Source organism: Pelodiscus sinensis, chromosome 15 (genome assembly GCF_049634645.1).
Source record: "Pelodiscus sinensis isolate JC-2024 chromosome 15, ASM4963464v1, whole genome shotgun sequence".
NCBI classification, from domain to species: Eukaryota; Metazoa; Chordata; order Testudines; family Trionychidae; genus Pelodiscus; species Pelodiscus sinensis.
In genome coordinates this window covers 30,206,047-30,229,233 of record NC_134725.1, presented here as the reverse complement: position 1 = coordinate 30,229,233, position 23,187 = coordinate 30,206,047, and the positions used below count along the sequence as shown (strand labels likewise).

The window sequence follows — 23,187 nt, the reverse complement described above, 5'->3', positions numbered from 1 at the left end:
CCCAAAAGTTGCCCAGGAGCAAGTGTGAACAGAACATGATATCACCATAGTGCAATATTCATTCCCAAAGACACTCACAGGGTGCTAGATGCTGTACAAACACAAAAGGAGACACTGCCTGGGCACAAAGGCAAGAAGGGAGGTGTCCAGGTGATGGCTGCCTATCACTAGACACATGGGAAATAATTCCAAATTTGCTTCATGGTGTTTACCAACCATACTATATATTGGAGAAAGTGTCACTTCCCTCATCACTGACCTGAAGCAGCCTTCCATATATTAACACCACAGAGCATAAAGAAACTACTTAACTGATCAGGAGAAGTGACATGTGCCAGATGATGGTGACACTTTTGGTGGAAATTAAGAAAGTAAAATGTCCCTGTCTTCATTTTTATTTTTGCAGGACCCTAGGACAAACATCCTTTTTCTTGAGAAATTATGCCATGTTCAGTTTTTGGTAGATAATTACCATAAATGCAAAGAATCTTTTATTTTTTTTAAAAACTATTGCACTGCAGATCAGCAGTGTTAGCAATGAAAATACTACCATTCTCCCTCCGCTCCTCTCCAAAAACTCTGCAGGATCTTTATTGGAATTCAAAGAACAAAAAAAATATCTCTTAAGTCACTTACAGAGCAGGAAGAGGAGAAATTTCTGCAAATCACAAGCCAAAAACGCATTTTTCAAATTGAATGTGGCAAACAGGTTCAGCCGGGAAAAGATGTAGAGGAATTGGAATGGTTTTGATACTTTTTAAAGCAGCCATTCAACATTTCATTTCAAAACAAAAATTTCTAAACAATGTTCAAACTGTTCATACAAGAGGATTTTTTGTTTTGTTCTGGGGAGAAAAACAAAAACAATCAGTTTTGGTTCAAAACTAACATTTGGTTGTTGTTTGGCTCTAGCAACAGCACGATTCCTGGGTCTTCCCCAATAGTTCCCTATCCAACTACCAACCCAGACCAAACCTGTTCAGTGTCTGAGAATTTTGGCAATCACAGCAGTTCTTAAGAGTAGGGATGTGAAATATGGGTTAATCGAATGGTCGATTAATCTCATGAATTCTTATAGATTAGTCAGCTATTCTATAGTCCCCAGAGGTGGGGCCAGCAGCAGCACGGAGTGGCCGCAGCCCCTGTCCGGGTGGGGGGGGGGGTGTGAGGCGGGGAGGGAAGGGACTAAGCTCACGAGCTGAAACTGAGCCGGGCTGCCTGTTCACCTGGCTCCTTTATACACTTTAAATGAAGAGCTGCAGCTGAGGGTAGGTCCCAGCCCTGGCGCGAGCCAGGACTGAGCAATAAATTTACTGGCAAGAAGGCCGGGGGGGAAAATGTGTTTAGTCTATAGCATTAACCTATAAACTTTTGCTTATCGGTTAATTGGTTAATCGACTACACTATTACATCCCTATTTAAGAGACACCTCACCATGAAGGGGACAGCTAACTTAGAAAGCCTTGAAGCTACCGAGCCTGTACAAACATAAATCACACATATCTGCAGCGCACTCAGCTTGCAATATTTCCCTTCAGAAGCAGAAAATCTAGCAATATTTCTTCCCATTACAGAGGCTCAGCATATGAAGTGAAAGGATTTTCTTTCACCCCAAGCAGATTAGGTGAGATGTCACACTATACAAACCTTGTAATATTGATTGAACAGAACAGAAAGGTCTAATTATGTAAACGATGAGGCAGGTTCTCAAAAAGCAGCCAACCTTATCACACATCTCTTTTCCACCGTTATGGTTTGAAAGGCAATTTAAATGGTTGTTTTTAGTGTCAATCACCATCAATGAGTAGAAGGAAGTGAGAAATAAAAACCTGCATTCCAGGCACGAATTTCCAGGTGAATAATTCCATGCTGGAGTTTCTTGTTGCATTGGCATCTTTAACCTCGCTTGACATGATTCATGGCTCTCTTGACAGTACTATCTTTTGGATGTCAAGATAAACCAAAATCCTGATTATGTGTAGTTATTAAAGGCCATCGATAGCACTTTTTGCCATACCAGGGTGCTAACACCTGTGTCCTTGGCCAGTTTCATCTTAGGTATTTACATTTTGCCTTGCTTCAGTTTGAATTAGACACAATCCTTTTTTTTAAAACTTTCTCACTTTTGCCCAGTGCATGTTATTGACAAACGAACCTATGCACTGGATCCACAATAATTACTTCGTGGTGATGGCTGAAACAATTCCTGTCCATGCAAGATAATGCATAGTTTCTACAACAACACCAAGCCACACACATATATATAGTCAAATCAGCTCATGCAAAAACGGAAAAAGGATGAGATATGTAGCAGGCCAGAAGCGGCCAAAATCACTACCTCAATACACAAGTGTCTGGATCGCATTAAAAATTAATCTATTGAGGAGGAAAAAAGAAGAAAGAAAATGAGACAGCAGTGTTTGCAGTACAAAACCATGTGCAATGCAAACATTTCAGCTTTTAAATATGTCTGGAATGAGACAGAAAGCCAACAAGCCATTCATCTTCCCAGAAATCATTTTGAATCACCTCAGAACTAACACCACCAGCTCTCCCCCACCCAAGAGCAAATTGTTTGTGTAATCAGATTTTTAATCACACAAGTGAACAGCCCAAACAAAAGCAAAGCAGATCAGTGAATATGGAGCACACTGTAGAACCCTCTTACATCTGTAGAACTCTACGTCCTGATGCTACTTTCTGGATTAAGCACACATGAATAGATGTTTCTTTCTTTTTAAAGCAGTACAGAGGCCAGACGTCTGCTCTCTGCTGGGTCTATGTAAATATTCACAAAATATATACACCAAGAGCTAGTTCTGGAAACAAGAATTCTACTCCCCCTTCCCTGCAGAAACTTCAGGGCTGTATGTTGTAGGTAGCTGGCCTTTCATGGGTGTAGTAAAACCAAACCCCTGCATAGTGCCACCTAATACAACAGCACGTGCTCTGATGAACTGTGTTCACAGCTACCTAGGGACTTCCCCCGTCCAACTACTGTCCCAGTACACCTGCTTAGTGTGCAATATCTGACATGATCACTGCCAGGCATGCAACCGCTTTTGCTGAGAGTGTCCAAGACCTACCCTGAACTAAAGGACAGTGTGCATAAGCTAGGCGGCATCACAGCATTGTTAAAAGAAGCCCGTTATGAAGAGGTTACTTACCTCGTAACTGTAGTTCTTCAAGATGTGTTGCTCATGTCCATTCCAATTAGGTGATTCCCAAGCCATTTCCTCTGGCAGTGGGGTCGGAAAGTAATTTAACCTATTTCTCCACAGACTGCAGCACTGCTCTACCCACAGATGCGTCTGCTCTTGCCTGCTGTGTGATGGCGTAGTGCTCGGAGAAGGTATGGACAGATACCACTCTACAAATGTCCAAGATAGGTACTTGAGTCAAAAATGCTACGGACACGGCTTGTGCCCACGTGGGCTTGTGCCGCGGTCAGAGGTAAACCCCCGCTGAAAGTGTCTTGTTGCAGGTCTAGGGTTGAGGGGGCGCCTGAGTGGGCCAGGTGTGTGGACATCGTAGGGTTAAGGGTCTTAAGGGTCTTAAGGGTCGCCCGGGAATCCTTCAAGTTATGAAGTCTAGAGTCCGTTTGGTCCAAAAAGAAATCCACTCCTTCAAAGGGCAAGTCTTAAAGGGAGGTTTGTACATCGAGAGGAATGCCCGACATGTTTAGACACGCAGACTGTTGCCATTGTCCGGGCAGCTGAATCAGCTGCATCTAACGCCGCCTGAAGAACCGTACGGGCCACTGTCCTGCCTTCGTCTGCCAAGGTCCTAAACTCCTGACGGTCCTCCTGTGGCAACCGGTCCTGAAACTTGTCCATAGCGGACCAGGTATTGTATGCATACCAACCCAGCATATCCTGCTGGTTGGCTATGTGCAGCTGAAGGCCCCCCATGTCATAGGCCTTCCGTCCCAGGAGGTCTAATTTTTTTGGGTCCTTGGCTCTAGGGGCTGGCCCCAGGGGACCCTGCCTTTCTTTCTGTCCTGCTGCCTGGACAACCAAGGAGCTCGGGGGCAGGTGGGAAAACAAAAAGTCATACCCCTTCTGGGGGACAAAATATCGCTTCTCCATCCCCTTCTGGGTGGGAGGGATGGAGGCCAGTGTTAGTCATTGGGTCTTGGCTAGCTTGTCCACTGTCTTTATCAGGGGTAGTGCCACCCGTCCCGGGATTGCAGTGGAGAGAATGTTCACCATAGGGTCTGTATCCTCTTTGACCTCCTCTACCTTGACTGCTAAATTAGTCGCTAGCCTTCTCAGGACCTGATGGGCCCTTGCATCCATCAATAGCAAAGATGGAGCTGGGTCCAGTATGGCCTCATCGGGAGAGGAAGATGAGTCCCGTGGCATGGTCATATCCTCCATCTGCACGTCCATTGGTGGCTCTGGCACTGTTGACAGGGCTACCTGGGAAGGTTCCACAGGAGTGGGTCTGGACACCATCTTGCTGAGCGCCGCCTGTGGTTCAGAGGTTTCTGTTGAAATTGATCTATCCGATTCGATTGTGGGGGCTCTATGAAGTGGCGTTGGGGATGGTGGAGTCCCCTGTTTCGAAGAACCCGAGGCGGGTACTGCTGGAGACGGACCCTGTGCCTGATGATAAACCCAGGGGGTCCAAAAGGGCCATTGCTGGGGAGGCCAGGGATACTGCTGCAGGTCGACGCCAGTGGTTGAATGCTGAGAGCAAGACCGATGCCTCAATCTGGAACGGAAGGAAGACCTTGCGGACCTCAGGGACTCCCCATCCGAGTCCGAGGAATAGTCCAATGCTGACCACGGGGGGGGGGGGGGGGGGGGGGCAGCGGACTCCTGGTCCTTTCGGTGCTAAGCCATAGCCTGTGGCTTTCCCCTGAGCATGGGGGCTGGCGCAGGGGGAAGGAAGGGCTGTGCTGGTACTGCCTGCCCATGATATCCCGTGGACCCGCACATCAGGGGAGCTGATGTCCACGATAAAGAGGGTTCCGGTCAATCAGGAAACGCTGATGATGCCGATGGCGCCGGGGTTGGTATGGGTAATGGTGTCATCACTGAGGCTGGGATCGGAGCCAACGTGGGCACAAAACGTGGTGCTGTCAAAATTGCACATGCTGGGAGAAGCGCCAGTGCTGATGCTTGTGTCAGAGTCTATGCTGGTACTGGCACTGTTCCCGGTGCCAGGGTCTGTACTAGGGCGATATGGCTTGTCTGGGCCGGTACCTTAAACTGTGCTCCTGGCTGTGTCGGTGCTGGGGGTGCTACAAGTGCCGGTGCTGCTGCTGGAGTCAGATAAAGTATAGGTGCCGGCACCGCCAGAAGCGCCAATCCCACTGTCCGCACTGGGGGTGCCACAAACACCAGTGCTGCTGCCAGCCCCGAGGGCGCCACAGACTCTGGAGCTGCTGCTGGCACCGGGGGCGCTATAGACGCTGGCGCCGCTGCCTGCACCGGGGGCGCCACAAACGCCGGTCCCACTGCCGGCACTGGGGGCGCCATAGACGCCGATGCCGCTACCGGCACCAGGGAGCACTATAAATGCCGGCGCCACTGACTGTTCTAGTAGCGCTATTAGCGCTGGTGCCGCTGTCAGCATCGGATGCGCTGTGAGTGGCTCTGCTGTTGACGGCACCGGGATTGCTGAGAGCACCGGTGCCAGGGCTAGCGTAAACACTGGTGCCTGAGCCAGGGATGATGGTGGCGCAAAAGCCAGGACTAGGGTCGGTACCGGGGCTGAAAGCACGGACGGTGCTGGAGGCAGGATTGGAGCTGGTGAGGAAAATATTGATCCGGGTGCTGTTGCTCCCGGTGCCACAGATGCGTGCCCCCACACCAATCGTGCTGGTGATAAAAGACCCTGTGTCTGAGCCTGCCAGTGCACCGGGGCCCTGCTCGGTGCTGGAAGCAGGAACGCTGACAGGTCTGGGGCGGTTAAAGCTATAAGGTCCCTCGCTGCATGGAATGTGTCTGGGGTCGTGGGCCGTAAGTCTTGCAGGGTTCCCTCTGCCTCCGAAGTAGCAGTGGCAAGGCTGTTGCCAGTCTCAGTCCGTGACTGGCTAAGGCCTTTCGGAGCCGAGTGTCCCTCCTTAGGGTGCACTTTGTGGCTTTCTTTAAGAGGGGAGCGACCTCTCCGCTCTTTAGATACCCTGAGAGGGGGATTGCAAGCAGTACTGGGAAGACTTAGCTTTAGTCTTAACTGGTGCAGAGGAGGTCTCACGTGCCGATGGGGGTGAAACAAAAGACAGGACTATGTAGCACTTTAAAGACTAACAAGATGATTTAATAGGTGATGAGCTTTCGTGGGCCAGACACACTTCCTCAGATCAAATAGTGGAAGAAAATTGTCACAACCATATATACCAAAGGATACAATTAAAAAAAAAGTGAACACATATGAAAAGGACAAATTAAATTTCAGAACAGAAGGAGAATGGGGGGGGGGGGTGAGGTAAATGTCTGTGAGCTAATGATATTAGAGGTGATAATTGGGGAAGCTATCTTTGTAATGGGTAAGATAATTAGTGTCTTTGTTTAAACTTAGGCGTAAAGTGTCGAATTTAAGTATGAATGATAGTTCAGAGGATTCTCTTTCAAGTGTGATCTTAAAAGGCCTTTGAAGCAGGATGCCGGTAATCAAGTCGTTGAGACAATGTCATTTCTGGTTGAAATGGCAAGAAACTGTTTTTTCTTTGTGATCCTGTCTGATATCTGTTTTGTGGGCATTGCTCCTTTGGTGAAGTGTCTGAGACGTTTGTCCAATGTACATAGCAGGGCACCGCACACCGACTGGCTGTCCTCTGGTGCTGGGGGCTGGAGAAAAGATTCCATTAGCAGCCTCTTCAAACGGGAGTCCCTCTCTCACCTCGTCCGTGGTTTAAACCTCTGCAGATCTTGCAGGTCTGGGTACAGTGTGCCTCGCCTAAGCACTTTAAGAAGGAGACATGGGGATCTCCACAGGGCATAGGCTTGAGGCAGGATTCGCAGGGTTTGAAGCCTTGTGGTCCTGGCATCCCCTCCCCAGCCGGGGAGAGGAACAAGAAGGGGCAAAGCTCTTCTTTTGGCTAACTATTTACAGACTAATACTAAACCTAAAAACTATTTATAGACTAAGAAGGGAACAAGAAGCTAAGGGAAGACTAAGAGTCTAACGCTCCAACTGCTGCACGAGCGAGAAGGAGGAACTGAGGGGGTGGAGGGGCCAGCAGGGGTTTATATGCACTGTTATACTGGTGCCACTCCAGGGGGCTCCCTGCTGGCCCTAAGGGTACTGCTGAGGGAAAAAAGCTCCAAGATCCGTGCACACAGCGCACACACACCTAATTGGAATGGACATGAGCAAGCACTCAAAGAAGAATAAACTTGTTTCTACGCTGCCTAAGAGAAAAACTAAAATCTGCAGAGGGGAAGTAGGAAGCTAGCAGACGCTCTGGATACAAGTTACAAATCCCACAGCTACAGAAGGGAACTTTGGCAACAGTTCCGGTTATCAGCTTTGTTTTATTACTCTGACATGTTGCAGTGTTGTTCCCAAGTAAGAAATCAGCAGAAGACTCTGGGTTTGAACTCAGCATTCTCCAATCGTGGCTTTCTAGGGTCAATGCCACACCCTGGATCCCTTACCAACAAACTGATGGAGCTGAGACATCACCTCACTTTTCCTCACAAATTCAATTGCTGGCCGCGGGGCTCAGCGAGTTTCTGAATGCGCTGCTCCTACGCATCCTGCCTGAATGCCTCAGCCTTCCAAGTTCAAAGAGTTGCTACATCGCGCCCCCTCCCTTTTGGGCTGGATTACTCAATTAGGGATTATGCTTCTACCAGTCACCTCCTAGCCAACTGGGGCCTTGGCCAAGGTCAACATAAGTTCCAGCCAGTTTCATTAATAACAGTGAGACCCAGCCCACTGGAAACTCTGAGAGGTTAATCCCAGAAACAGATGAGCATTCCCATAACAAAGCCATGAAGAAAAACACAGCACAGAAAACACAGCTGGTACTTTACCAGCTAACCACTCCAACTAGCTGCATTACTAAACTCAGGGCAGGCCCAGGACTTGCCCTGCACACGAGCCCCAACCATGCTCCTGACATCTCACCCGAATCTCTAGCTGGGCCCTTAGTGGGTGAGAGGTCACTGACGTGTGAGATTTAAGTGACAGCTGAGCCAGTATGGGTCACTAACCTTGAATTTCTCCACTCTGTTACTTTCTAAACCCAAACCGCCTCTCACAGAGGAAGGGAGAGATTTGTTTAAGGAAGTCTACCTCTGAGTGGCACTGCCAGGACACAACACAATGGAAAAGAAAGGAACAGGAAAACACAGGAAACGGAACTATTGAATGCCTCAGAAGAGGTCTTTAGTGTCTTACAGGGCTGCACTGAAAGCATTAGTTAATGAGCTACTGCCTTTTCCATTACAAACCCTGTTTTCCAGGAATTTATTGTGACTAGTCTAAGGAACATGCAGTCAGGGTGAAACCTGGCAAGTCGATTGTTCGCCTCACTGTGTCATTATGAGTTTATTTTAAAAGGGTTAGTTCAATCATTTAAAATCAATTTATTTAAATCTACAGCAAACCAAAACTGACTTAGTCCTGAATACTTTCGTTATACCACAACTATTTTTCAACCGCTGTTTCAGACTGGTCCCCTTCCTTCTAGTTAATATTCTACTAGTTACTGGTCTGAAGTAAAGACTTTTATGTACAAAGACAGACAATAAAAGAACTAGCCAACAATGGAAGTTACAATTCCAAGTGAGCTCCTGGGTAATTAATTAATAAGTACGTGATTGCACCAACAATCTCTTGTACCGAAGAAAAAAAAAGTTATATATCACAAAGGAGACCAGTATTATCTTTATACATAGAGAAAATGAGGTTCAGAATTGTGATGTGATGTGCCCAGGGTCCCCAAGAAGGCCAATGACAGAACTTGGAATAGAAACCAGGTCTACTAATTCTCCATTTGGTGCTCTACTCACTAAAATACTGCTTCCCCTAACCGCATTCAATGACCTAATGAAAAGTAGGGATGTGAATTGTTATACTTAATGGGATAGGCTTACTGGTTCCAATTAACCAATAGGGGCTGGAGCTGCCCTACAGGGCCTACCACAGGCAGGGTCTGCTTTGGCCAGCTGGAGGCAGCCTCTGTCTGTAGTGGGGTTAGTTTGGGTAACGGGCTGGAGCAGCCCCTGTCTGTGGAGGGCTTAGCCTAGCCCCCCTGCCACAGTCAGGGACTGCTCCAGCCAGCTAACTTGACCAGCCCTTGTCCATGGCAGGAGGGGGCCATTCTAGCCCCTCCACCCCTTCAACTCTCCATGAATCTGCTAACCAGCTAAACATAATTTTTAACTGGGTAACCATTTATACTAGATTTTACATCCCTACTGAAAAGTCAATCTGGCCCTGGTAATAACACATTGCAGCAGCAGCCAGAGAATATGATGCAAACTGCAGGAAAGTTTCTTCCTGTCAGAGTGAACAATAAACCAGTGGGAAGTGACATGAGCAGCCTGGAGAGGATGAGGGATCCCCACCTATCACATGGGCAACAGGAAGGAATAGATAAGGCAAAGAGAAGCAGGGAGCAGAAGGATGGGTCTTCTCTTTTACTCTCGCCAGGGCAGCAAGGGAAATGCCTATGGCGAGAGTCTGGTTGGTTGAGTTGCCTGATTTTTTATTCACAATATACTATGCCCTGAAGAAAGGGCCTTAAGAAGACTTGGGCAAGATGCTGCTTCCTTCCCTGGATAGGTGAAACAACCGCCAACATGCAATCCAAAATGGTTTTTGGTCAGTGTGTTCCTGAAAACTACTGAATGGGCTAAACTCATCATAGCAGAGAACTGACTCTACAGCTCATCTCCATTTGTTCTCGGGAAACACTGTGGGAGGCATGATAGAGTCAGCATTTACCCCTCAACAGCAGCATGCATTTCCATTCTCTCTCAGGGTGCCCTCTGCAAACAGTGAGGCTGGCTCCCCACTAGTAAAAACTGAGTGTATGCGGTTTTTTTATAAGGAGATGGCTAAATCAAATTAACTGCATTCTTGTAAAATCCTAATGGAGGTCAGGCAAACAGTAGCTTTACCACAATGCAGCTAGTTAAAATAAATCTTGATGTTTATGATAGTTTTTTTTCTCTACTATGTATATGCTAATTCCGAACTACCCCCTCCCCCACGGCTCTTTTATAGGTCATCCAAAAATCTCAAAACACTTTACACAGGATGGTAGTATATTATCCGCATATTACAGCAAAGGAAACTGAGGCCAGACAAGAGAAGCGACTTGTCCAAAATCACACAAGGAGGGAATGGCAGAGATAGGAGTAGCACCTAGGTCTCCCAGCTCAGTGCTCTATCCACTCAGCCACACTGGCTACGTATGTAGATCTATATATGGATAGGAAAATCTCTTCCTCCACTAGAATCAACGTGAAGTCTCGAGGAGTGCTGTCTTTCACCTGCCTGGTTGGTGAATATACAGTGTCGGAGATTTCCAGCTCTGCACAAGAAACAGGTCGGGAAGGAGAGAGCAAAGCTAGCAAAGACAAAGATGTAAAAACCAAGGCGTATGATGAATAAGTGTGAACACCAAGGTGCAGCTAAAAAAAGCAGTGCTAGAACAAGGGCCAAGTATCTACAAAGATGGTGCTAAGCGGGGATGAGTGGGCGACAAAACACACGTACACTGTGCCATTTCACAAAGCAGACAGCATCCATGGAAGGGACGATCTTCAGTCACTCGTGAACAAGTCGCTGACAGGACAGGGAGAGAATCGCAGGCTAGAGTGTAGAAGAGGTGCTCCTGTCAGTCAGACACCCAGTCAGAGGGTGGTCACACTAGTGAAGACTTACTTCAGCTCAGATAACAGTGCAGCTGTACCAAGAGTGAAGAAATATTGCTAAAGATTTTAATAGAAGAGTGAGCTGGAGGGCTCTATATTAGAAAGAATATCGCACATTAACTGAGGCTTAGGCTATGATAGAATCCTGAGCCTTGAGACACATGCACATTATATTAGCTTCAATGAAAACCTACACCCTCTGGAACAGCATATCCAGTAGGGATGTTAATGTTTTACCGGTTACAGTTAACAGGTGGAGGCTGAAGCAATCTCCTGCCCACCAGCCCCACAGGGTCTGACAGAGGGAGAGGTTTTCCAGCCCACCCAGAACAGGCTGTATTTTCAGCAGGCCTGACCCGGGTGCACTAGCCCTGCTGAAGCAGCCTCCGACTGTGGCAGGGGAGGAGGGGCGCTCCAGCCTAGCTATGGCAGGGGGAGGGGGCAACTCCAGCCCAGCCACACCCTGCCCCGTTTAATCGGTTAACTGATTAAACTTAATGTTTAACTGGTTGACTAATTAATCAGGCTTTTACAACCCTAAAATCCGGGCCACTGTTTAGCACCCGACAACATTTAGCAGAGTGACAAAGCCAAGAGAGGCCATAACTTATGTGAGGCACCTTCAAGGAACCAGACAATCACAGGCCTCACAGACACGGCTAATGTGTCACAGAGCCACAGATTCTGTGACATCCAGAAACCTGTGTGACTTTTTCTGTTTCACCCTTGGGTGGTGGGCCCGAAGCTGTAACTAGTGGGGGACCCCTGCAGTTCCCAGCCTCTGTGGGTGCCCAGAGCTCCCAGCCAACGCAGGTACTGGAGCTCCCCTCTCCCACAGCAGGGCTAGGCATCTCATCTTTCTGCCAGCCCATTCTATCACTGGTTATTTTTAGTAAAAGCTGGGGACTGGCTTCCACCAATTTTTGTTTATTGTCCATGACCTGTCCTTGATTTTCACTAAAAATAACAGAGACAAAATCTTAATCAGACACATAGGCAACCTGCAGGAGTCAGAGAGAAAAGCAAATGCAATTCCCACCGGTTGCATATAACACTTAGCCTGCACCTACTTAGTTTCGAAAGACTGCGTGTGACTCTTTTCCTTACCTTTGAGAGATCTTCCATCCCTGCCTGCTGATTTTGGTTGAGTAAAGGCGAGTGCCGCATCAATGGGTCTGGCAGCAGGTCTAGCCGTGGTCGTTTTGTTTCAATGAACTCTATTTCCGACTGTTTGCTCATGTCAGAGAGATAGGAGTGGGGCTCCGCTCTCAAGTGTAAGTCCTGAGACCTAGGGAGAAAGACAGAGGCAATTTGAGAGTTACAAGCAGCCATTCTAGCAGACACAGGGCTCTTTCATTTCCACATATTAAGAATGCCTAATGGGTTATAACCAGTCATGGGAGGATAAAGTGTTTGACTTGATTTACACTTCCTAGAAGGGAGGAGGATACCCTCTCATGAGTCACGGCTTTGGAGAGTCTCACAAATCTTCACACACTCCTTGTAATGGGAGCCATGTTTCTCAATAGCTCAGTTGCTACAAAATATTACTTTCACCAGCATTTGCTCCATAATGAGTCAGAGCACCCAGCATTTACCAAGTCTGTCCAAATTGCTCCTGCTCAAGGAGAAACGGATGTTACAAAAGCAAGATATACAATGGCCTTTCATTAAAGGAGATGTCCAATCAAACTTCAAAGAACAGGTGCCTGTTTGCTTATTGTGTGTCTCTTCTAGATTGATACGTAGCCTTGCTTCAGTAGGAGGTTTTGCATATATACACAGATGAATGTATTATCTTAATGCATATACCTATCTTCCCAATAGAACAAGTTATTTTTATAGATCTCACTGATTCAAAAGCAGGATGAAAATAAATCCTCTGCTCTCACAAATAATACTTTTTGTAAGACCTGAGATTTTTTTCAGTAACAATTGGTTTATACTAAAAACAATGGGGTTTATTCATTTGCAAAACAGGAATAACCATATATCGTCTCCCCTCATGGGGTTGCTGTGCTCATGTCTATGAGGCACTCAATGAGCACGGTGAGGGAGTCCATAAAACAGTTTGGGGGCAGATAACTACTGAATCTGCCCCAGGATTGTTGTCCCTCCCTCGCTGTAAATGGGAACAGTGAAACTGCTCCTGTGGAATTCTATAACAGCATCGTCCAGCTCCCCTGCTATCCACTGGATCACAGGGTTACAAATGGCCAACCAGCCAAGTCTGAATGGCTGAATCTCCGTGTTTAACATGTTTGCTTGTTAAAAGGACCTCAGACTCAATGAGCACTGCATATACCTTTAATTACCATATGGAAAATGTGTGTTCCACTGCCGGAGAATTTATTGTTCTTAAGAAGGGGAAGAAAATTAAATTAGCACTAACCATGTGCCCCTGACGCTGGTTCCATGAGAAAACTGTACCACTCAAAGCTATTAAAAGGTGTGGACTCTATCAATTCAGTTCACATTGGGATTACCTATTTAGTCCTGCCATTGGAGCAAGATGGAATCTGGGAAGAGAGAGTGAGGCTGACTATGCGCACCTCTCCCTCACTTTAATCCAATTCATGCGCAAGTCTTGACATCTCTAGATGTCAAGGTCCTCTTTGAATACGATGGACAAACAACAACAACAACCTATTTTTCACCCGCTAAAACCTAACAACATTAACAATGACAGCAATTGTTTTTCCTATTATGAAGAGTTTCCCCAGCACAAACCTTTCCTGGGGAAATTGTAAAGGGACCATACAAAACCACATAAAATCCTTTCGTAGCCCCAGCAAGAACCTTTGTTGGGGCGGAGGACAGCGGGGATGCACAGGGTTTGTAGAATGTATAGGACAGCCCTGCAGTTTTATCACTGAAGTCAACAAATTCAGAGCTTATACGATACTTTAAAGACAATGTAACAGGATAGTTCAATTCTTTATCACGGGCATTATGACTTAAGAGTTACTAGATAGTCATTGAGTTACGTAACAGCCTATGAAGCGGCTGGAGTGGGAGTGAAGAGCATTCACAAGACAGAGCGCTATAGTCACAAGTGACAGCTAGATTCCCCCATAAACACCCTAAAACATTATCTGCCGTATTAAATTGTTAATTAAACATCTGGGGAGAAAATAAAACAGGAGATGGTCCAAAGCTGACCAAAGTCAAAATACCTTAACAGGCTTTGGTTTAATTAGGTCCAAAGCAGTTAAGGACAGAAGGTGCTCTCCTGAAAATATTACGGAACAGTCAGCGTGATGTGAGATTTCCAGATCAAATGCATTTAGTTTACAAGTTAAAAAAAACCTTGCCCCTCAACTGCTGGGCTTGCAAACTCAGCTTGCAGTTCCAAGAATCAAGCCAGGAGATTTACCTTCTTGCACAACACCGCCAGTCACAAAGATTCTGTCAACCAAACTATACTGTCACTGACAACCCCATTGTCTGCCATGGGCTTGGCATAGTTTAAACTACTGGAACTCAGTAAACAATTCTGTAGCTAGTAGGGATACACAGTTAACCAGTAACTCTGGGCTCCTCGGTTACTGTGAATGGTTACACGCAGGCTCCCAGGGAGTCAACTACCACCCTGTGCTGCTAGCGTATCAGAGCCTGCAGAATGGGATGGCAGCCGGTACCCCGGGAGCAGGGCAGGAGCTGGGAGCCAGTACGCCCTGGGAACAGGCTTAAAAACTGGCTCCCACTGTGCACCAGCTTGCAGGTTGCTGGCTGCAGGTGGGTGTAACCTCTGAAATTTTCAGAGGTTACATGGTTATCCAATTACCCGCTTTTTAACATCCCTAGTTGATACACAAAAAGGAATAAAATTAAGCTTGTTGACTCGGGGCACGTCTGCACAGCAGGGCTAAACTTGAAATAAGCTACGCAACTTCAGCTATGGTTATTGCATCCACACAGCAGTGATTTTGAAATAGAACACTCTTCCTCAACTTTCCTTACTCCTCATACAATGAGGGTTACAGGAGTCAGAGTAAGAGGCCCATTATTTCGAATTTATTTTTAAATAATGGGCTTGCTGTGTAGATGTGCACTACGTGATTTTGGAATAACTGACGTTATTCTGAAATAACACTGTTGTATAGAGACATAGCTTCAGAGATGAGGTGATAAGAGGATAAAGAGTAGTTCAACACTTGCATTATTTTTGCTACTTAAGTCTTCAAGTATAGCAGAGAGGAAATCTACCATTTACATAGCTACTTTTCAGAGTATGGCAGCTCTTTGACGCTGAAATATAGATAATTTCACTAAAATAATATACCATGCTTCTGGTCAGCTTTGAAACATTCTGTGGCACCTTTCAAGTTCCCTGTTGGCCTGCCCAGTCCCGGGCAAATTCTGTCTGTCCACAGCTGCAGTTCCACATTTCATGTTCCACTCTAACACTAAATACAAAATAGCAACTGCTGAGCAGGGAAAGTGTTGAAATATTTCAACACCCAGACTCTGGTGCATAAAGATAATTAAAATCAGATTCCTATTTTCTAAAAGCATATTTTGCCAAGAAACCGCTAATTGCCAAGGATAGCTTAGTACTTGCGCACGCACACACATACACACACAAACCCAACCCCAAAACCACACGCCTAGATTCAGGCATATTCTTAACATTAAGAGAGATATTTTTAACAGAGAAAATAATACAATTTTAAAAACAACATTCTCTATCGTGACGCAGGCCTATACTGTGTCAAGCAACTATTGCATTATAGGTTGCTGTTTATTTCCATAGCCACTGGAACTTCTATTGACTTTCATACTGAGGAATTTCACACTGCTCCTGAACTTACTTTTAACCCATACAAGTCCTTTGGCCTTTCTTGTTCTGAAATAAAATGCTACTGCTAAAAACTTTCACACCTTTCATTCTCCACATTCACACCTGTACCAAGATCTTTGCAACGGACTTTTATGTAGCAATGGCCATGCCATTAGAGTAAACATTGCTCCAGCTAGAAAAATGTGTAGTTATAGTCTGATTGGGTTAATGTTACCTCTTCTCCAAATTAGGAGTGCTGAGACAATGTGTAAAGTAGGGGTACTGAGAGCCATTGAGCCAAACTGTAAACCCTAAATGGAAACTATTTCAAGCCACGGAGCGCAGCACGCCCATGCACCTAGTTCCAGCACCTATGCTTCAAATAATTCCTCACCTGGCCATTTTATTCCTGAAATTAAAAAAAGCAGTATTTTTAATTTTACATTCAATTGCATGGCCACTAACAATACACCAACCCTCAAGTGACTTAGTAAGCAATTCCCAGTGCAATCAAATGTGTATGGTGAGTGTTCAAAACACTGCAGTGTTTGACATTCCTGCAGATGTCCTCCTACAAAATGATTTTTGACATATTATAAATATGTGGCTGCTTTAAATCTGTCCTATTGATAAAAGGAGGGGTGTGGGCATAGGCTCGCCAGGTTTGCCTGAAAGGACTAGGAAAGGGTTAAGTAGGTTTTGTAGTTTCACTGAGTAAGGTGTCTCCTTGGCTGGACATAAGAAAGGGAAGAATGTTTTCTTTAGGGGGAGATAGATGTAGGGGGTATGCTGAGCAGGAGGGACCCTGGGACCAATGAGACCAAGGAAGACCCAAGCTGACCTTCTCACTTGTTTTGCTAGCAAAGTCAAATCCCAGGGAGAAGAGAGCATGAACTTTTCAAACTACAAAAGTAATAATAATATTAAAGTTCTTGTATTGACAAAAATTGCCCTCAGTGTCTCCCAGAAGCACAAAACTTTGTTCCTCAAGTCAACTGAGCCTTTGATGTTCCCTTCTAGTTTTTTATAACCATGTTCTCCAAATCTTTTACACTATGATATGTTTTTCAGACTAATTTCTATTTCTCTGGTAGTAATGAAGCTTTTTATTATTTAAATGGAATCTTTAAAGGCAGGCTCTCTACACCAGCAGGACCCACTCCCGCAAAAGGGACCAAAAATCTGAGGTTTTTGATATGTGCACACAGCACATTCCCTAAACTGAGTTTGGTGCCTTCCTGGTCAAGAGACTGGACATGCTCAGAGAGCTAGGCTAAGAGAATCCTGCAAACAGGAGAGATGTTGAAACTTACAAGAAGCACACAACCCACACAACAGGACGCAGGTGCCCCCCAGATGCCCACACGCACAGGCATCTGCATCCTGGATTGGTTCTGTAAGGTTGCTAGGAATGTAGTTTTAATTTATAATGAGTCTGGAGTCCCCGCTTTGGTGAAAAAACATCCTTTCTAGAGGTCTGGCAGGAAAAACTGCCTGGGAGTGCACAGCACGTTGCTGGCAGGACATAGATTAACGAGGATCATATAAAAGAGGTGCCATTTCCAAAACAAGTAATCATCTGGACTCGTTAACTTCAGTAATTTTTTCTTTGAAATATACATCAGAAAAATCATTGTACACCAAGGCTCCCAAACTGCGAGACTTTCTTTGGAAGCGAGGTAACATCATAGGAAATGGTGACAATCCAATACCAGTCATATCCTGTTTCACTCTGAGAACCAAAATCTCCAAGCTCTATGGGTGTGTCTAAACTACATGGCTCCATCGATGAAGTCATGTAGATTAGACTGATCGGCAAAGGGAAATGAAGCCACGATTTAAATAATTGCGGCTTCATTTAAATTTAAATGGCTGCAGCGCTGAGCCGACAAACAGCTGATCAACTGTTTGTCGGCTCAGTGCGCTAGTCTGGACGCTCCTGCACCGACCTGAAAGCCCTTTATCGACCTCCCGGTTATGCCTCGTAGGATGAGGTTTACTGGGGAGGTCAATAAAGGGCTTTCATGTTGGCGCAAGAGCGTCCAGACTAGCGCGCTGAGCCGACAAACAGCTGATCAGCTGTTTGTCGGCTCAGCGTGGCAGCCATTTAAATTTAAACGAAGCCGCGATTATTTAAATTGCGGCTTCATTTCCCTTTGCCCAGTAAACAAATCTACATGGCTCCATTGACGGAACCATGTAATTTTAGACACTCCCTTTGAGACTGGGGAAGCTGGAGCAGGGTTGTGTGACAGAGCATGAAATTCTGGCTCTACTAAAGTCAATGTGAGAAACCTCTCATGGATTCCAAAGAGGCCAGGAATTTATCCACAGTGTTTACAAAGGATAAAAGCAGCTAATCTATATGAGGGCTCCCAATTTTGTTCACTCAGGGGGAGCAGAACCAGAGTTTGCACCAATAGCATCCCTGGGGTTCTTGGACCCACCACCAACCCTGCGTGTTCTGAAACTCAACTGCGGTTCTACACTCACATCTCTCTTACTGGGGCAGTGGAGCATAGCAGCTGGAGTCTTTAGCAGCGGGTGCAGGCCCCACAGAGTGGGGATTGAGCAGGTGGTAGTTGGACCTGGGCCCTCCCCACTCCACTGGGTCCCAGCCCAGGCCCTGTAGCAGTGGCGTGGCCCACTGCTTGCTTAGAGGGGAATTCTACCATAAAACACTGAGCTCCACAGGATACAATCTTCCACTCTGGGCTACTTCCTACCAGTCTCCATTGGCCTCCTTCCAGGATCCTTCCTCTGGCTCCTCTGCCCTGGCACTGGTATCTCGCTGGCTGGTCTCCAAGTCTAGTCCCTCTGGCAGTTCACCTGCAGGAGCTCTGGCTGTGCCGCCTTCCTCCTCAACAGCCAGCCCAGACTGAGCCTCTCCCAGGCCTTTCTACCTGGGCTACATTCCGAGCATGCCCAGCAGGATCGTAAGGGCAGGACTTTTTCAACCAGGTAAGCCGGATTAGTCCTAGCTTCCCCAGTCACAGACACCAAAGCATGGGGCTGCATCCCTGACCATCTTGGCTAACAGCCATTGAGGTACCTCTCTTCCATGAACTTATCTGATTCTTTTTTGAACCCAGTTATACTGTAGGCCTGGCAACGTGTTTGGCAGCATGACTGTGGACTGTCTGAAGAAGTACTTCCTTGTTCTCAACATTACATTTAAATATATTGTTCAATAGACCAGTGGTGGGCAGAGTTGCCACATTCTACTGGTTTCTGTCCAGACACTTTTTTAATTACCAATACACTTGAACTTCTCTGGTCTGAGACATTCTGGTCTGGAAACATCCGTGGACCATGGATGTTGCTGGAACAGAGAGCCCCTGTGGCTGGGAGTAGGGGCCAACTGAGAGTCCAGTGGCAGAGGGAGCCTGGATGAAAGCATAACCCAGTGGACAAGGGCAGCAGTGGGGTTTGTGGCCAGGAAACAACCCTGGAAGTAGAGGCTGGCAGCTGGGTGGGGGATTGACCTCCCTTGATCTGACAAACTGCCTCCTTTGGGAACCACCATGTCCCGAGGGTGCCAGACCAGGGAGGTCCAACTGTACTACTACAGTGACACAAACATAAAGCAAGAGCATGTAAAGTGAGGTGCATGCTGATTTCCCACAGCATTGACTGTGGGAGCCATGTGCTCCCTCTGCATCCAGTCAAAGCACTGCTATGGTTCAGTTGGCACATCCTGCAAATTCAAGAGGGACATAAGCACAGTGAGCAAAATGACCCTATACCAGGAGACCAATCAGTTTCGACAATCTTGCAGCCCACCGAGACAAAGAGGGCTACTCGTGCAGCCTGCTCACTAGCCTCTACCAAATCTGCACTAGACTCTACCAAATCCACCACTCTCAGACAGATGTCAAAATTCCTTTGAAAATTAACAGGTATAAAAAGGACTGGGTTTATAACAAATGCCAAATGTGTCAGAGTTCAACCACCCCTTATCTCTAAAGGCATTCAGAAAAGCAGGAAGAAATATCTAGGCCACGTTTAAAAAACAATGCGGCATCTGTTACGGTAGGTGTGCCATTTGGCAGCTGAAGGAACACACAAAACAGACAGAGCGAAAGAATCCCTCTGCCAGTCACTACTCACTGAGAAAAAGCTTACGGGACTTGACAAAATAGAGCATATGCCAAAACTGGCCTAGGATTGACAGCATCCTTGTACATAGCCTAATGGCGTTAGAAGGGTTCAGCAGACGAACTGTGCAAGTGTTAGAGCTCACCCCTTGCTTGAATTTCGATTTTTCCAAATCTCCACATTGTGGTTCTTCACATTGCCACCAGTGGAAAGTTCTGCCAAAGAGCAGGCAGCTTTGTGTCAACAGCCTGGCACAAACCCCTCCTCTGCCCCTGCTGCTGCTGCCTTGGTATCAGAAGCAGCAGTGTGAGGAGGGTGAGGCAGATGGGAGCCATACAGCTTTTAAGCCGGCTCCCTGTGTGTGCTAGCTCCTGCCGAGCCACCTGTTCCCTTTCCCCCATGCTTCTGCCTCCCACAGAGGCTTTTAAGACCGTTTTTAAGCTGGCTCCTCATAAGCACAGAGTCCTGCTTCCCCCACACATGTAAATTTACACATGTAAATGTATAACCACTAAAACATTTTAAAATAAACCCAATTCTGTCACCGAAAAGCCGGCTTCCCATGAGCACTGTGTCTGCCTCCCCCTCCCACACTACAATCTCTGTAGGAGGCAGCAGCATGGGAGGCAGCAGGCAGCTCCATGGGAGCTGACACAAAAGCTGGCTCCCCATGTGCAACCAGCTCCTGCCTCCCTCTCTCCCTGCTGATACAGAGACAGGGGTGGGGGAGGGGAGCTGCATGTAACTGAGAGGGTTAACCAATGAGCCCGGGCTCAGTGATTAACCCTGTACTCAAGTACACATGAACATCCCTATTGAAAACTTTTGTATTTAAAAGCTTTACACACAGGCTGTATTATTCATGCACAGAACCAGCATAAACCTTAACACTGTCTCATGTGACAGTACAAACTTATTCTATTCAAAATGGACAGATACTCTGTGCACATTCTTGAAAGCTCTTCTTTCCCTAGACCTTTAAAATTAGGAGTGTAGATGGAGAATTCTTAGGAGTTCATGCCAGTGCTAGAATCACCATTTATCCTGAAGACTATAGGGTTGTCCCAATTTCACTAGGGCAGATACATACCTTGAGAGATTATTTTCCCTCCCTGGAAAAGAACTCTGGATCAGAGTATGATTGCAGGGAAACTGAATCATGAAGCAACTTACACAAACATCACTGCATCACAATGAAGTTACAGATCACAAAGCAGCAATGCAAATGAGTTTGCTTCATGGGATGAAAATTTGTAATGATGAGACAGCTACATTTCTAGTTTTAATTAAAAAAATATGAAAACCTCAGGGATGATCAACCAAGCTTCCTCCCATTACTCTAAGCAAGCCACACTGGTCCCGTCACACAAAGCCCTCACCATTCTAGGCCAGGACTTCTCAGATCACATGTTCTCCCAGCATGCCAAAGGAGAGAAGTTGAAACTACCATGTTAATTTCATCATGACCTCAACCTCAATTGAATCCAGGTCTTTGGAAAACCAGACCTAGTTAGTAAGGATCCCGTGCCTAATGCCAATTTTACAAAAAATAAAAAATGCTATATTGAAAACCCATCCCTTCTATAACAGGTGCTAGGCACCTTAACTCAACCTAGCTTCAGTGGGAATTGAAGAGGTCTGTTGGAGAGGTTCTTAACACAGGAAACCAGTATCCAGATGTTACCCAACTGCTGCTTTCATCTATTATTTTCCCACATTAATTTGAGCGAAAAAAATCAGAATAGGAACATAATTTTAAATTTGTGGAAAAAAACACCCAAAACACAGAGGGGCTGTGGGTGGAGTGAATTGAAACCAGCGCTACACCCTTTAGTGTAAAAAGGGGGTCCCCATTAAAATGGGACCTTCATTAAGCAGAATAAATAAAATTGGAGCAACAGCACTGTTAATTCCAAAACATTTGGTGCCCATTTTAGTGCCAACTCTGATGAAGATGGAAAAACTGCACATTATTTCCTTAGCTGCATTATTGTGGAGGCTTTCCACATATTTCCAACTCCTACGACTCCCTGGGCTCATCAGTCAGGGGGATTAATTATTTTCAATAAACACAGTAATTAGGCCTTCCCTCATTCTATAGTGCATGTGACTACTTCTGAATGCTGCAGAAACCTGGCAGCCAATTAACATACACTAAGTACCATTATTGTCAAAGGGAACATACTTCCCATCAGTGTCAGGTAACTCTTTAAAACCTACTAGTGAATTGGTGGAGAAACTCCAAACATAGGCATAGCTCACACACTAGTGATATAATCTACCTCTTCTGAAAAAAGCGATTCACTTTACCATCGGTAAACTATAGTAAATACACATCCCACATATTACAGCTACAATTTCTTCCAATTAAACCATTATCTGGCCATATGTTCATGTGTTAATAAAAAAACTTCACTTAAAACCATCATACATACCACACAAATATGCACATACGCACCTGCCACACTACCCTCAGCTCAATTATTCTCATTACTCCTGCAGATTAAAATTGAAGAAATAAAAAAAAAGCTCAGCCCTATAACCTTGCCATGACATTCCTTTGCAAGTATTCATGGTACGACTTGTACCAACAGCAGATCCTGAAATACTTTTCCTAGCTCCTTCGTGCCAGCTGGCGCAGCCAACTGAACAAGCTAAAGGGAAATCTTGCAGCTCCTTCCAAGAAAAAGCCTGCAAGTGAACTGTCAGGGAGAGCAGCACGTCAGTGAGATGAATTGCAGAGGTGAATCTCCCAAAGCAATCTTGCTCCTTTCAAGCCAGGATTACAACAACGCTAGCTCCTAGCCATCCCCAGAGTGCATGGATAGTTCCTCCAAGATCCAAACCCAGAGAAGTTCCCTTCCCTAGAGATGTTACCCTGCTTGTGCAAAGGGAAGCGTTAGCAGCAACTCCAGTAACATGCTCAGCAGGTCCAGGATTCCCCATATGGGAGGCAGGGAAAGCTGACAGCAATATCCTCTCATTAGCAGCCAATGGGAGCAGTGCCGGAAAGGTGACAGCACCAGGACTTCAGGGTTGCCGAAATCTTTTCATCCAGCAGCCCAGCCCCTGCAGATGCAGCAGGGGAAATCCTGTGAGCATAGCTCCTGTGCTGTGGAGATCCGGCGCGCGCATGATGCCTTCCTGGAGAGACCTGATGATCACTACCTATCTGAAAGAACTTCCCAAGAGGTTTGTGTGAAAGTCAGCTCCAGTACCACCACCAGGTCTATTGCCTGCCCTTTCTGAGTATCTGTCTGTGCCCTTTTTCATCCCAACAGGTTTCAAGCTATACTCATTTCTTGGGCAAACTTCCCCAATGTTGCCCTGCCAACAAGCCAAAACCCTCATCTGGCATGACCACCTCCAGCAGCAAGAGTACTTTCCTCTCCACAGCCCACTCAACTGAGGGGGAAGAACTGAGCTGGGCATGTTCCTGCCCTGGGAAAGGACTGACACCAAATG

The 23,187-nt window shown here is 46.2% G+C and overlaps 1 protein-coding gene across 28 annotated transcripts in view; it reads right to left on the bottom strand.

Annotated features, from left to right (window-relative positions):
* NCOR2 (nuclear receptor corepressor 2) overlaps window positions 1–23,187 on the bottom strand; it is a 494,549-nt gene that overhangs the window by 283,378 nt on the left and 187,984 nt on the right. For all 28 annotated transcript variants that reach the window (XM_075898492.1, XM_075898501.1, XM_075898496.1 and 25 more), the window contains one exon: window positions 11,949–12,129. In XM_075898492.1, coding sequence (XP_075754607.1) covers window positions 11,949–12,129 — 181 coding nt within the window. The remainder of the gene's footprint in view (window positions 1–11,948; window positions 12,130–23,187) is intronic.